Here is a 14,013-nt window from a genome sequence, read left to right as displayed (position 1 = left end):
AACAGACAAAAGGTAGAATTTATACTAGCCTCCAGGTTTGCAAAGTTTAAGCCAGGATTTATATATTACAAGAGACAGCTGAACTCAGCGAGAGAACTCAGTATGTCAATGGGTGTTCAATGTGGGGGAAAACAAGGAATATGAGTTGCTAGGTTATCCATATGGATTTCTGCATTCTGTATTTTTAGACAGGAAGAGATAGTTGAGGAAGCAAATAAAACACTTCTCCACAATTATTCTTATTAAAAGCAATAAAAATGCTTGCATATCAACTGTAGATCTGTAATAAGACAGACCACATAAGTTATTAAAGAAGTTATATTGCAGAAAAAGCAGCAAAAGTAGGAAACCCTTCTACAAACAGTGAGACATCATTAAAAGCTTTCCCAGCACACTACTCCACTACGTATATTTATCTCTTGGAAAGAATAACCAGTACTAAACGTGAAGGATTAAATATGCAAAGCAATCTTAAGGCAATCTCTAACACATGAACCCAGTTTTATTTGCACAAATCAAATTGACGGCAGTCACAGAATGAATCAATGAGGTCTTATTTCATGGTTCCACAATCAAGGTGATGTCTAAAGAACATAAACTCAAACTATTTTCTTTATACTTCTTGTTATACAGTAAACAAAATATTAAAACAAAACTGAAAATAATATTGTTATTAGATTAACCACTTTAGCCCAAGCTTAAAGAGTCCTTAAGTCACAGAGTCCTTAAGTTCAAATATACCCGCATCTGGCATTTGAGCAAAGATTACACCAGTACAGTGTAGCACAGACTTCTTGCTTGACACCTTTAATTAGCCACCAGAAGGCATACTGCACAAGCACCAACTCTAAGAACATTGCAAGAGATTGTAAGATTACCTTAGCAATTAACAATTTAGTATCTCAAGACAGCCATTTGCATTTAAAGGTGATGCAATTGCACAGGTACTTTTTTGACAGTACAATTGGAAGCTATTTCTAAACCAGAGGCATATACTCCTATGAGTATGTCAGATATAACAAGCTTTCAATTATTGTACCTTATTTAAAAGTAGTGAATAGCAACAAAATAGTAATTTTATAAAACAGCAAACATCTGTCCAACCACAAAGTGATCATTTATCATAAAACCCAAGTACTAAACATTACAGCTAACAGTAAAACAAGCTACAAAATTAAGACCGCTGGATCTTTTGTTCCTACCAGCATATGATGGTCACAAAGAATTTTAATGATGTCTGAGATGAGGAAGCAGTTAGGAGCTTTCCATAACAGAAGGGTCTCCACAGCTCTAACATCTGCATTATCATAAAAAAATAAAACCAAAGCCCAGAAAGTTAGTTCACTGCATACCTGGGGATGCTGTATAGATACATCAGCAGATGAGCAACTGTTGTACTTGTGCAATGTTCATTTAACCAGATGGCATGTCTTGTGCAGACTTGTATTACTGCTCTGCCACTTCTGTCTCTGTTTCCTAGATAAAGAGAAGCAAAGGAAAGGTTTACAAAAGTTTTAGCTATGAACATGAGATTTAGAGGAAAGTTTTTGCACATGCATAACTGGAAACTAGTAAAGCTTGTTTAAAAACACTAAAAAGCGTTTTTGTTTAAAACAATTTTTGAGTGTTCAAAAGCTGAGATAACCATTCTTACGTGATCAAAACAAAGTCTGCAAAATTCAAAATTTATACAAAGCCTGCAAAATTTATACAAGTTGGTAACTTACCCTTAATTTATCTTTGGTATTATGAAGTTGAAAAAACACATCTCTCTGTGTATGTTTCATCTATTATCAAGTATAATGTCATTTCTGTAATACATACCACAAAGAGAAATGACTCCAGACTGCAGTAACTCTTGATTTATCTCAAGTAACTGTTTTGGTAGCCTGTCGCAAAGGGTTCTAGTATTTGCAGAGAGTAGGTCATGTTCACGATGGAACAGAATAGGAGATCCATATACAGCTGTGCTATCCTCACCTCTCTGGAAACTGTTTTTTGAACTGATTGCTGTCAACTGCTGATAAAAACCTGGACAAATGAAAGAATTGGTTATTTTCTTCCCTTAATCAATGGGAGACTACTCTTCAGTAACAAAAGATGTGTAGAATATGTCCAGCTATGAGCAAAAAAGAAAGACACATACAGATTATAATCTTATTTTAAGAGTGTTCAGGCTGCAAGCTGAGCACTTGAAATCTTGGAATCAAGAGTATCAAGAGAAACTTTCAGCCTCATTTTATCTTCCTGTGATCTTCCTTCTGCATTACAATATACAATCTCATCATGATTACATACCTCTGGGTCCTTCATTACACAAGGCTTACAAATGTAACTGCATTATGAAACTGGATGAAGTGGACAACAGACTGGTGTATTCAGGAAACTGGCAGGTATGGGAAGCAGCTGTGAAGGTCAAAGGAGCTGAAGAAAGCTGGTAGGTCTTTAAAGTGCAAGAGCAGTCCAATTCAATACTCAGGAAAACAAGTAAATGTAACAGGAGACCAGCTTGACTAAGCAGGGAACTCAGGATGGAGCGCCAATGCAAAAAGGCAGTAGATAAGAGGTGAAAGTAAGGACAAGCTACAGAAGAGGAATTTAGAAAGACTGCCCTGGCAATTAGGGATGGTGTTAGCAAAGTAGAAGCCCTTAGTTGTAATTTACAAGCCATATTAAGGGCAATAAAAGTTCCTACTGCTACATCAGCAGTAAAAGATGGAACAAGGAAAATGTAGAACCATTGCTGAATGGGACAGGTGATGCTGTGACAGCAGACACACATAAGGCTGGACTATTCAGTGCTGCCTTTGCCTTAGTCTTCTCCAACAAAGCTTTCCGCACCTCTGTGCTTAGTGAAAGAGTTTGAACTACCACCAGCAGACAAGGATCAAGTCAGGGATCACAGAATCACTGACGGTTGAGGCTGGCAGGGAGCAGCGGAGATCATCTAGTCCAACCCCCATCCTGATCAAACAGGATGACCTATGGCATATTTCACAGGATCCTGTCCAGATGGCTTTTGAGCACCTCCCAGGATGATGAATTGACAACCTCTCAAGGCAACTTCTTCCAGTGCTCTGTTACCCCCTTCACAGTAAAGAAGTTTTTCSTTAGGTTTAGGCAGAACTTCCTGTGTTCCAGTTTGTGCCTGTTGCCTCTCATCCTGTCACCAGGTACTAATGATAAGAGTCTAGCTCCATCCTTTTCACACTCTCCCTTCAGATGTTTATATGCATCAATAAGATCTCCCTTCAGTCTTTTCTTCTCCAGGCTAAGCCAGCTCTCTCAGCCTTTCCTCACGGGGGAGATGCTTCAGTCCCCTAATCATGTTAATGGCCCTTCTCTGGACTCACTCCAGTAGCTCCAGGTCTCTCTTATACTGGAGAGCCCAGAACTGGATACAGTACTCCAGATGTAGCCCCACCAACACTCAGTAGAGGGGAAGAATCACCTCCCTTAACCTGGTGGCAATGCTCTGCCTAATGCAGCCCAAGATACCATTGGCCTTCTCTGTCACAAGGGCACGCTGCTGGCTCACGAACTACCTCTTGTCCACCAGGACCCCCAGATCCTTTTCTGCAGACATGCCTTCCAGCAGGTCAGCTCCCAGTCTATACTGGTGCAGGGATTATTCCTCCCCTAGTGCAGGACTCTGCATGAGATTCCTTTCTGCACATTTCTCCAGCCTGTTGAGGTCCCTTTGAATGGCAGCACAGCCCTCTGCTGTATCAGTTACTCCTGCCAGGTTCGGATCATCAGCAAACTAGCCGAGGGTGCACTCTGTCCCTTCATCCAGGGCACTGATTGAACAATACTGGATCCAGTGTTCACCCCTTGGGAACACTGCTAGTTACTGGCCTCCAACTAGACTTTGTGTCACTGATCACTGCTCTCTGAGCTCTGCCTTTCAATCCACCTCACTGTTCATGCATCAAGCCCACACTTCTTGAGCTTGCCTATGAGGATATTACGGTAGACAGTGTCAAAAGCCTTCCTGAAGTCAAGGTGGACAACATCCACTGCTCTCCCCTTGTCTACCCAGCCAGTCACTCCATCACTGAAGGCTGTCAGGTTGTTCAAGAATGATTTCCCCTTGGTGAATCCATGCTGACTRCACTTTGTTGTCCTTCATGTGTTTGGAAATGGCATCCAGAATGAGCTGCTCCATCACTTTTCCAAAGACTGAGATGAGTCTGACTGGCCTGTAGTTCCTTGGCTCCTCCTTCCTGGTATTTTTGAAGACTGGAGTTATATTTGCTTTCTTCCAGTCTTCAGGTATCAATCCCGATCACCATGACATTTCCAAGATAATGAAGGATGACCTTGCAATGACTCTAGGGGGTATACCCCATCAGGGCCCATAGACTTGTGCATGTCCATTTGCTTAAGTGATCCCTAACCTGGACGTCTTCAACCAAGGGCAAGTTTTCCTTGGGATTTCTGAGGACTAATTTTACCAGTAAAGACAGAGTCGAAGGTGATATTCAGTACCTCTGCCTTTTCTCTGTCTTTTGTCACCAGGGCCCCTGCCTTATTCAGCAGCAGGCCCACATTTCTCCCAGTCTTTCTTTTGTTACTGGTATGTTTAAAGAAGCCCTTCCTGTTGTCCTTGACATCCCTACCCAGATTAAATTCCAGATGGGCCTTGGCCTTCTTATCCCATATACTCCATATCCCATACACTCCTTATGCTTCAGCTACTCTCTTCCATAAAAGGTGACTCCTCCTCCTCATCTTCCTGGCTTGTCTTTCCTAAAGAGCCTGTATCTATCCATTGCAGCATTACAGTCATGCAAGCTATCCCACCATGTTTGAGTTTCATAGCTCCTTAGCAATTCTCTGTTGCCAGCTTGTATTGAAAGAAGTAATTATTTCAATTCACCAGCAATTCAAACATATTAAGTAACTAGAGATGTTATTTCCAGCATTAAGGTCAAGGTTAGTTAGTTCGTAGCCTAGAATCAAGAACCAAGCCACAGAGCAATTTTGTCTGGTATTTATGGTATTTCTGTTTATATATCACGGCCTGGAAGAGGTGCATGCACACTGGCAAGATCAACTAAGACAAATAAAGCATTGCATAAACGTGACAATATTGGTCTAAAGTCATGACAAACATGACTGAGGATAAAAGCACACCCACAAAACATACAGAAGTCATTTCTCCCTGCTTTAAATAGGTAGACTAGAAAGACATGCTCTAGGTCTTCGTCACATGCACAAACACTATCGATTGTGTTCTGCATCCTGCGAGGCCCACGACACTCAAAATGAGTTAAAAACAAACACACGATCAAAAAGCCCCATAGCTCAAAGAAGGAACTACATGAGAATAAACAAGGACAAAACATTAGAATTTGTTTAACTTGTGTTTCACTGGCGACACAAATCTTTTCTGCTTATGATCTGAGGCAGCCTCGCATACAGCTGTACCCATTAGATTGCTGTGTTTGAATACAAGGTGAATACACAAGAATATCAGTTCTCACCGACTAGCAGAGTACATTGAGGCTCACTGACACACTAACTGAACTACGAGTTTCCAGCTTGCAGCTGGCTTGGAGCATGGGCAAAGCAAGATGTCATCTCTCCACATATGTCCATATATACTTATCAAGATTTTCAGGTGATCTCTTCTACCTTTTTTTTTTTTAATTCTAAAACAGTATATTCAAAGCATTCTGAAAAGCCCTTTTGTGTGAAAATATTTAAACAGAAAATAAAGCATTGACAGAATAGATAAGGAAAGAAACATCAATTACAGTAAACCAAGTTAAACTCTTAAGTTCAGGTCCAAAAAAAAAAGAAATTATCTATATACAAAGCTAATCATTCTGCTAAAAATATGAGAACACAACAACAACAACAAAAGAATGAAATCTAAAGGATTTTTACTTTTTACCTTCCTCCCCTTTGCTGTGTTTGTGGCTTCTCACAGTAGTGGAAAATGACACAGAATCCAATTTTCCTGGCCTTGAAACACAACCATTTAACAACTTTTTAGGGTTTCCACCTGACACATCGTGCAAGAACTTATCAGGTCTCTGATCTGCAACATGTGGACCTCTGCGTGCCCTGTCCAGAGACCCAGAGTGTCTTGGGCCAGCCTTGCAGTCCACTGTTGACAGAGTTTCAGGTGGTACAAGCAGTTTTTTAAAAGCCAGAGGAGAACCAGCAAGGTTTGTGCCTTCTTTCATTTCATCCTTTGGTATGAGTCTACCAGAAAGGAAGTTTCGCTTTTCAGCCTGTTTCTCATGAGTTTTGCCTTCATTTACAGCACATGAGTCTACCAGGTGATCTGAAATCTCCTCTTCTGCAAATGACTCCTCTGAGCTAAAACTGACATTCATGGGGTTCTGCAGTGCTTCTATGTATGACTTTCTAAATAAACGTCTTGTCTCAAAAAACGAAGAATCCCTGCGTTCTTGCTCTGTTGAACATGACCTGCTCAAATCCCTATTGAAAGTTATGCTTTTCGTGTAACTCTTTTTTTCCACAAGGGGCAATAATGCCTCATCTTTTAAATTAACAAGGTCCTTTTCAGGCCCGACAGCTCTGTCTTTCATGCTGGACCAAGCCTCTGAGCATACACTAAGACAGGCAGAGTCATCTTTGATCTTCTCATCAGGAGCCTTACAGCACTCTACGGCAAGGCTGTTTTCCGAGGCAGGAGCTGAACTCAGCACAGCACTGTCGAGGCTACTGTGGCACTTTGTCCCAGAGGCTTCTATCACAGTGGAGCCTGTATCATTCGAAGTGGAGCTGTCACACGAGCTGTTGCTTTCCATTGTCTGGGTCAGGGCTCTAACATCAGTATGATTACTAATCAGCTGATCTAAGAGATTACTAGAGTAATTACACAGGATGGTTTCAGTTGTGGGAACAAAGATGGGATTAATTATGTTCTTCCATGGAGTTCTATATACAGCTGTGCCAGTTGTCAGTAAGCAGCTCTTCAGGGGAAAATTCTCTCTTTCACAATTTAAGTTTTCCAAAAATGTCTCCGTAAAAATGCAGTCATACATTGTTTCAGGTATAGCAACTTCTTCCATGCCTTGCCCACATCTGGAGAGGCATTTTAAAACTAACTTTGCCAGCTGCTTCCCTGTAGGTACTACTTGCAAGTAAAAATCCCCTGGTTTCAGCCGAACTCTGTGGAGAGATGCTAACTGTATCACCACTTTTTCATGGATGCACAATGGCCAGCCTTCATGATAGAAGATGAGGCCAGCGTATTTAGCCTGTAAGTAGGAAAGAAAGAAAAAAAAATGTAAGAAGGAAAAATCTGCCTTTTAATGAGAGCATTCTGCTATTTCTGAAAAGCAAATGAGGTCCAACTATTTCAGTTAGCCATTTCCTTGCCACATCATAAAGGTTTTGCAACTTTGCAACTTCAGCATGGCAGTAGAGAGTCTAGTCAAGATTACGTCCAACAGAAAGAAACATCAAATAGCTCTGCTGAAATGTAAGAGCCACCTCTGTACTATCTCTCTCAGTTGCTGAAGGGGAAATTGTTTCTCTAACTCAACCTTTAGCATAGCTTTCCAGCTGCTGCACAGATTAGAAARGAAATGATCACAATTTTATATTACTGATTTTATATTACTAAGCATAACATTCTAGCCTGTCAAATTAAGCTTTTCAAAACAATATTGTCTCAAAACCAGGAGACTAACTGAAAAAACACATGATGCTAGAATTSTCGGTTTCTGAGATTTGATTTTTCTGACTATTTCTATGCAACCAGGAAAGCAAAGAAAAAAGCCATTTCTTACTTCTGTATTCACATTATTCTAGGAACTGGAATTTTGCAAGGCATCAGGTATCATATATATCAGAAAAAAGCAAACAAAAAAACTCCACAGTTCTGTCAATAATGTCACTGTCTAAGTACATCCCTTTGGTAAAGGTATAAAAAGCAGAGAAGCATAAGTTTTCTAAACAGCTGTGAAGACAGTACCAAATTCAGTCTTACCTGAAGTTTTTCCCAGGAAAGTCTCACTATATTCTAAGATCAAGAAGAGAGCTTAAGAAGTCTATTTATATTTTTAAAAGAGCTAACTTTTGCCAAGACATATATAAACTTGAAATCATAATCCGCTTCTAACTTAAAACAACTTGTTAAATTGTTTGAGAAGAAGTTAACCAAATATTCCCAAGAGAACAGACTGGACAGAGAGGGGAACCAAGAGTTCAAACCTAGACAGTTCTTCAAGATCTGGTATTCAAAGGGGATATATTTCTTCTCTGTATTCAGAAAGACAAAGACTACCCTTCTGCTCTGTTGTGGGCATGCATCCCATTCACAGACTGACCTCTATGTCCCACAGAAAATGCTCAGGTTTCACACAGTCTGACTCCACTGCCTGTCCACTAACTCTTCTGCCAGACATCACAAGAACCTGTACATTATCAGGCAGAGAAGAGAAATGCATTGGAAATGGCCTCACTTTTCCAGGAACACGAACAAAGAAAATGCTCACAAAGTAATGATTTTAAAAATGCTACAGTAAAAACATATAATTGAAACTTGAAAAGGAAGCAGTTCAAATACCAGAGATTTAAATGTCTTGTATCAAACCCAACAGTTTATTTAAGGCTTAGATTTACAGGAAGTTTAGGTTATAGCCTTTTGTTAACTGTTACGTTAGTTTTGCTAAGTGAACACTTATAATCTCTTTAAAAAGAGATTTAAAGGAAAAAAATAAAAATGTCAAACCCTTGCTCCCAGAAAAGCTTTCTTCTTCTAGTTTCTCATTTAACAGTATTTTAAACCAATTACTAAACTTAAAGAAAACTTACAGTCAAAAGACAGACAGCTATTCAACATAGGTTTTAATAACAATGATTTTTGGGTTTCTTTCAAACTATACTGACTTTGCAGTGCACTGGACCAGAGGACATAAAATAAAACATTATTCCTAGAATTGAAGCTAGGCACGGAATTTTCACTTTTTTCACTGTTCCTGAGGAAAAAATAATTTAAAGGACAAGTTTGATAAATTGCTTTTATTAACTAGGAAACAGCTGCTTGCCTAGGCATACTCCCTAATTAAATTAAAAGTATGTTCCTGCATTACTCAAGAAACATAATACTAACTTGAATGAAGAATTCATACAGAAAGAATGGAGAACTCATTGTAAAAACAAAGTAATCACCAAAATTGTTGTAATTTCCTCCAGAAACATGAGAAAGACACACAAAAGGAGATTTCTGGTACATCAGCTAGGAAGAAGATGAGTAAAATCTTGGACTGACAAAATCCACTGCTCTTTCAGTCAAGATTTTTCCCATTCACTCTAGAAACATACAAGGTAAAACACCTCCACAAATAAATACTAACAATACAATGCCAACATTTCGAGTCTGTGTATTTGACAACAATTGCAAGCACATACTAGAAGTAACAGAAGATTAGTAGTTTTTTATCTGCAAGACAGAGGTTCTTCCATTAACACAGCTGCATTATCCTAAGAGTTGGATTTGCTGGTGCCTTGCACAGTAACCTATGTCTAAGCAAGGACTGGGCAGCGGGTACTTTCTCATTTTGAATGGGCTCTTGCTACAAAGAAAGAGCCATGAATGAAAAAAAAGAAAATAAAATGGGGGAGTGGGTAAAGTGAGCTATCTTTTTTCAATAAACAGGAAACAGCGCCTTTTACTAGCTCTTTTCCCAAATAACTTTTAATTGTTTTATTTGGGGATGGAAAAGGAGGAAGACATAGAAAACTGATGTATAATTTAACCTCCGCCCCCCACATATTTGTATAATAGTACGATTTGTTATCTCCGTAAGCATTCTAGTTTTCAACAAAATAAATAATTGGCATTTTTTCACTACAGTAACAAAACATTTTGATGATATATGATTTGGAGAGGAAAATACCTGTCCAGACCTGAGCCAGAAAAGATCCCCTGGGCCTGTCTGTCTGTCACCTGCTTCAATAAACACAAACCCATTAAGTTAAAGTGAGTCCGCTCACCTTGATAGCTAATGGACAACCAGCGAAGTTTACTTTTGCTCTAGGGAAGAGATTTCTGTTACACAACAGAGCCATTCATATTTGAAACATCTTTGAAAAAAGTGCATTATAATTTCTAAAACACTAAATACAACATAACTTTTATTCCTGTTGGCTGTTACAAACTCATAACCCTCAGTTCAAGTTTGCTAAAGTCCGGTATGCTGTCCTGTCTGATATGGCTGCAGAGGGTAAAACCTAGAGGAAAAAAAAGCTCAGTGTTCCTTACCTACTTTTAATTGGCTACTAAGAAAAACAGGTCTTGGTATCAGAGACTCTCAAATGTTTATACCCAAAACTGCAGAGCAAAAACTTATATCCAGCAAAGCTGGGACAGGTCTAGTGGAAAACTATACCAAAAAAAAAAAATCCCCTCAAATCTACTGGGATCTCTAATGATCTCTTGCCAGCTGCTGATTGCAATCTTGCAATCCACTGTTTCTATGTTTGACTCCAGCAGAACCATTCTGAGCATAAAGTACCAACCTTTTATGATACACGTGATAAATATAAGCAAATACAACTGTCATCTATCAATAAAGAACAACTAAACTTCAATGTGAAAAGATGACAGATGTAAATATGTTTAGGTTTAAAAACTTTTTACCATTCAGAATTCAGCTACAACACTGCTGCATTTCTTTAAAATTCTATATGAAAACCAAATAGGGATCTGAGAAAACACCCTCATATGTACCATACACTCTCAAACCTTCCATACAGGACATACCTGTCAACTGTCTGCTAATGTATTTCAAAAAATAAAATAATTGCCATATCCTTTCTCAGATCTAAAAGTTGTTGCTAAATCTTTTGCTTTGCTTAGGAAATATGGAACTCATTAGTATTATAAACCACCTCCCAAAAATCTTTGCCTGTGTTTCTTCTACCTACATCGAATGCTGTTCCATAGAAACATCATGATCAAAGAATGCTAATGCTTTTAGTCYTCACCATTTATGTACAGGACCATTAACTACCAGACCCACAGCAGGATGTGAAAAACTGCAAGATTCCTTAGTGAATTTATTGGATCTACAATCAAGTAAGAGGATCTTAGAGGGAGCAAAGTAGGTAAGGGACTAGCCTTCTCTTCATAATACAAGACATCTATGTAGAGATAAGTATTTTTCAGACAGGTTACCTTTTCAAATTATATCATCCCACCCATACCCAGCAGGGGTAGAATATAACACTGATTCTACACCAAAATCAGGATTGCTGCTACTCACAGCTCCAAAGAAGAAAAGTAACAGGATAACTAGTCTCYGAAGCAGAAAAACGTCAACTGCATTATTTAACTTACTTCCCAAGAGCTAATACAAGGTTATTCCTTATGGTACTTCCTCAAGAGCTTTTTCCTATCTAGTGTTAAATTACTCCATTTCTACAGCTTGGGAAAAAAGATTTTTCTTCCAGCTAGTTATGCTAAACTGATTATAATGTTTTTATACCAGCAATTGCAGGACATATGATTCATTTTCACAGCCAAGTAACAAGATATTATGGGGAGGGTAAGAGAGAAGGAGAAGACTTAAGGCAAAGTGCAAGGAAGGAGGCATTTAGATGGTTGAAACACCTATCATTACAGCAACACAGAACTGCTGGCTTGTTATACGGTAATGAAACCATCCATTCTCCAGTCACAACTAATTAATCACTAAACCCTTATTCTGAATCTCAAAGAGATTCTGTATGTTAGACAAATACTGGATCATAAATCCTTCAGCCCCTTGTAAACTGCAGCCTGAATACTGTAAATCTTCAAGACATTTCTTGAATAGGTGTGTTCCTGAGAAATTTCCAGCTCATGCAATATAGACACAGGCAAATTTCTCACATCTGTCTTTCCCTTTATCTAACTTAGAATTTGATTGTTCTTATTGGAAGCAGTAAAAAATACTGTAGACTTTAAATGGAACAGGTTGAAGCCATAAAAATTTCAGTTAGATTCAGTTGTTTCTGGCAAGGAACATACACTAATTTATGAAAAAAATTCACTGCAGGGATGCTGTAAGTTAAGACAAAAAAATAATCTTAGTTTAGAAAAAAAAATCACAGGAATGTAAGGCTTTGTCTACAAACTTTAAGAACATCTCTGCTCATACTGAAGGTAGCCTGCCAATGTTCAGATCTTCAGTTAAGACTTGAACCATGGGTGCTCTCATTATTCTCAAGTGAGAAGAGCCACGTATCTGAGCAGGCACTAGGACTACTGAACTGCAACTGCATAGTAATGAAAAGCACATGCATTTGCATTAATTTAGTTTTCAATTTCTCTAGATAAACAGCACAAACACAGTTCTCCTTTGGAGACTGGAGTGGATGTTCAACAGTTGTTTCTAATTGTCTGTTGGAGTCAACAAGCAACTAGTTCTTGTATTTATGTCTTACATTTTCTTTGTGAAAAATGGCTTCATTACTATGTTGCCAGTACTTTTCTTTATGTGACCTGTAAGTTAGTCAAAATTTTTGTTACTGTGTTTCTATTTGGTCTTGGTCTGATCTAATGAGGAAAGTTAACTCTCTTCTCCAAACCCTCCTTTGACAATTAGGTATACATCAAACAGGCAAATGAAAACAAAGTTTTTCCTGTATACAAAATGGGAACGTGATCATGGACTCATTACAAAAACCAGAGGACTACTGCTCTTTATAGAAGGATAAAATGGTAAAATACACACCATACATATATTATAAATATATACACACACATACAGACACGAGTGCACCCCATTTTATCCTTCTATAAAGGAATTAATTATTTATTTATTTGTTAAATACAGAGCCCAGAAAGAAGGTGAAATGGCTTGCAGTGTTGGCTATCCACTATCACCTAGAAATATCAAGCTTGTGGCTGCATCCAGATAGTGTGCTCCTGAAAAGATCGGCAATCAGACAGAGGATGGAGAGTGAAACTTGCACAGAAGTTATGGAAAAGGACAGAGACCTCTGCTCATATACAATTCCAAAACAGGAAAAAAAAAAAAAAAAAAAAAGAGAGAGAGAGAGAGAGAGAGAGAGAAAGAGAGAAACAAAGAGAATGAACTTTTAACTATCTATAAGGTGACAAATTCTGAAAGAGATTGATGAATCCAAATATTTGTTTTTGGTAGCTGTCAGCTAGATTCCAGCAGATATTTGTTTGTTAAATCCCAAACATATGCTTTTGCAAGCTCTGCATCCTCTTGGGAGATGTGGTTTTCACAGGCTGCCATTTGGACAGAGTTCAACAGCACCCATGTTTCCATGATAAATACATCAAGATGACAGACAGATTTAGACTAATGTCACTTGTATTTGGAGAAGTAGGTAAGTACTGCCTGAGATTGGAAATAGCTTTGAAAAAAGTCACTGTTAAAATTAGACAACATAGGAGCATGGCTTGCTGCATATCAGCTGTTCTACCTGTGAACTTAATAACACCAGGATAACTACTGGATACTTGCATTTCATGTCGGACAAGAGGCTATGCACAAGCTGTTGAGCTGGAGTAATCTAAAAGCTGTAAACTTACATTCAGCTTCCCCTTGCAGTAATTTGATAAAATAGTGGATAGTAGAGTGCCCATGGACATCCTTATGGGATGTTGTTGTCATACTGTGCTGCAGCAAATTTATGGATTAGGTTACAGGCTACCATGAAAAATAAGCATCATATCACACTAGGGTAGAGAAAACAGGCTTAGCCTTAATCCACAACTTTAAGATACCAGATTTACTTCAGGAAGATCCGATTTAGTTAAAACTGACCATGAACACATGGTCATGCCAGAAGATACTTACAAATCAGCATCCTCATCCCTAAGGATGCAGGAATTACTTTTTCATGGTACAGATATACCTCTTATAAACAGACAGGAACATCATCTTGCTCTGAATCAAAATCAGTAAACTCCTAAAGTGAGTAAGTATCTCAAGATATTGGCTGTGGGGTCTCCAGAAGTCTGTTCCCGAAAGAAACAACGTCACTTCTCCTTCACTGAAATCA

The 14,013-nt window shown here is 38.6% G+C and overlaps 1 protein-coding gene across 5 annotated transcripts in view; it reads right to left on the bottom strand.

The window, feature by feature from the left end:
• Positions 1-14,013, bottom strand: part of PLEKHG4B (pleckstrin homology and RhoGEF domain containing G4B) — a 62,148-nt gene that overhangs the window by 30,409 nt on the left and 17,726 nt on the right. For all 5 annotated transcript variants that reach the window (XM_085309741.1, XM_085309743.1, XM_085309745.1 and 2 more), the window contains 3 exons: positions 5,903-7,241; positions 1,825-2,031; positions 1,353-1,476 (listed from right to left, as the gene is read on the bottom strand). In XM_085309741.1, coding sequence (XP_085165867.1) covers positions 1,353-1,476; positions 1,825-2,031; positions 5,903-7,241 — 1,670 coding nt within the window. The remainder of the gene's footprint in view (positions 1-1,352; positions 1,477-1,824; positions 2,032-5,902; positions 7,242-14,013) is intronic.

This window comes from Rhea americana, unplaced genomic scaffold (assembly GCF_003343005.1).
Source record: "Rhea americana isolate MKP2758 unplaced genomic scaffold, rheAme1 scaffold_302, whole genome shotgun sequence".
Classification (NCBI taxonomy): domain Eukaryota; kingdom Metazoa; phylum Chordata; class Aves; order Rheiformes; family Rheidae; genus Rhea; species Rhea americana.
This window is presented reverse-complemented; position numbering and strand designations above follow the sequence as displayed.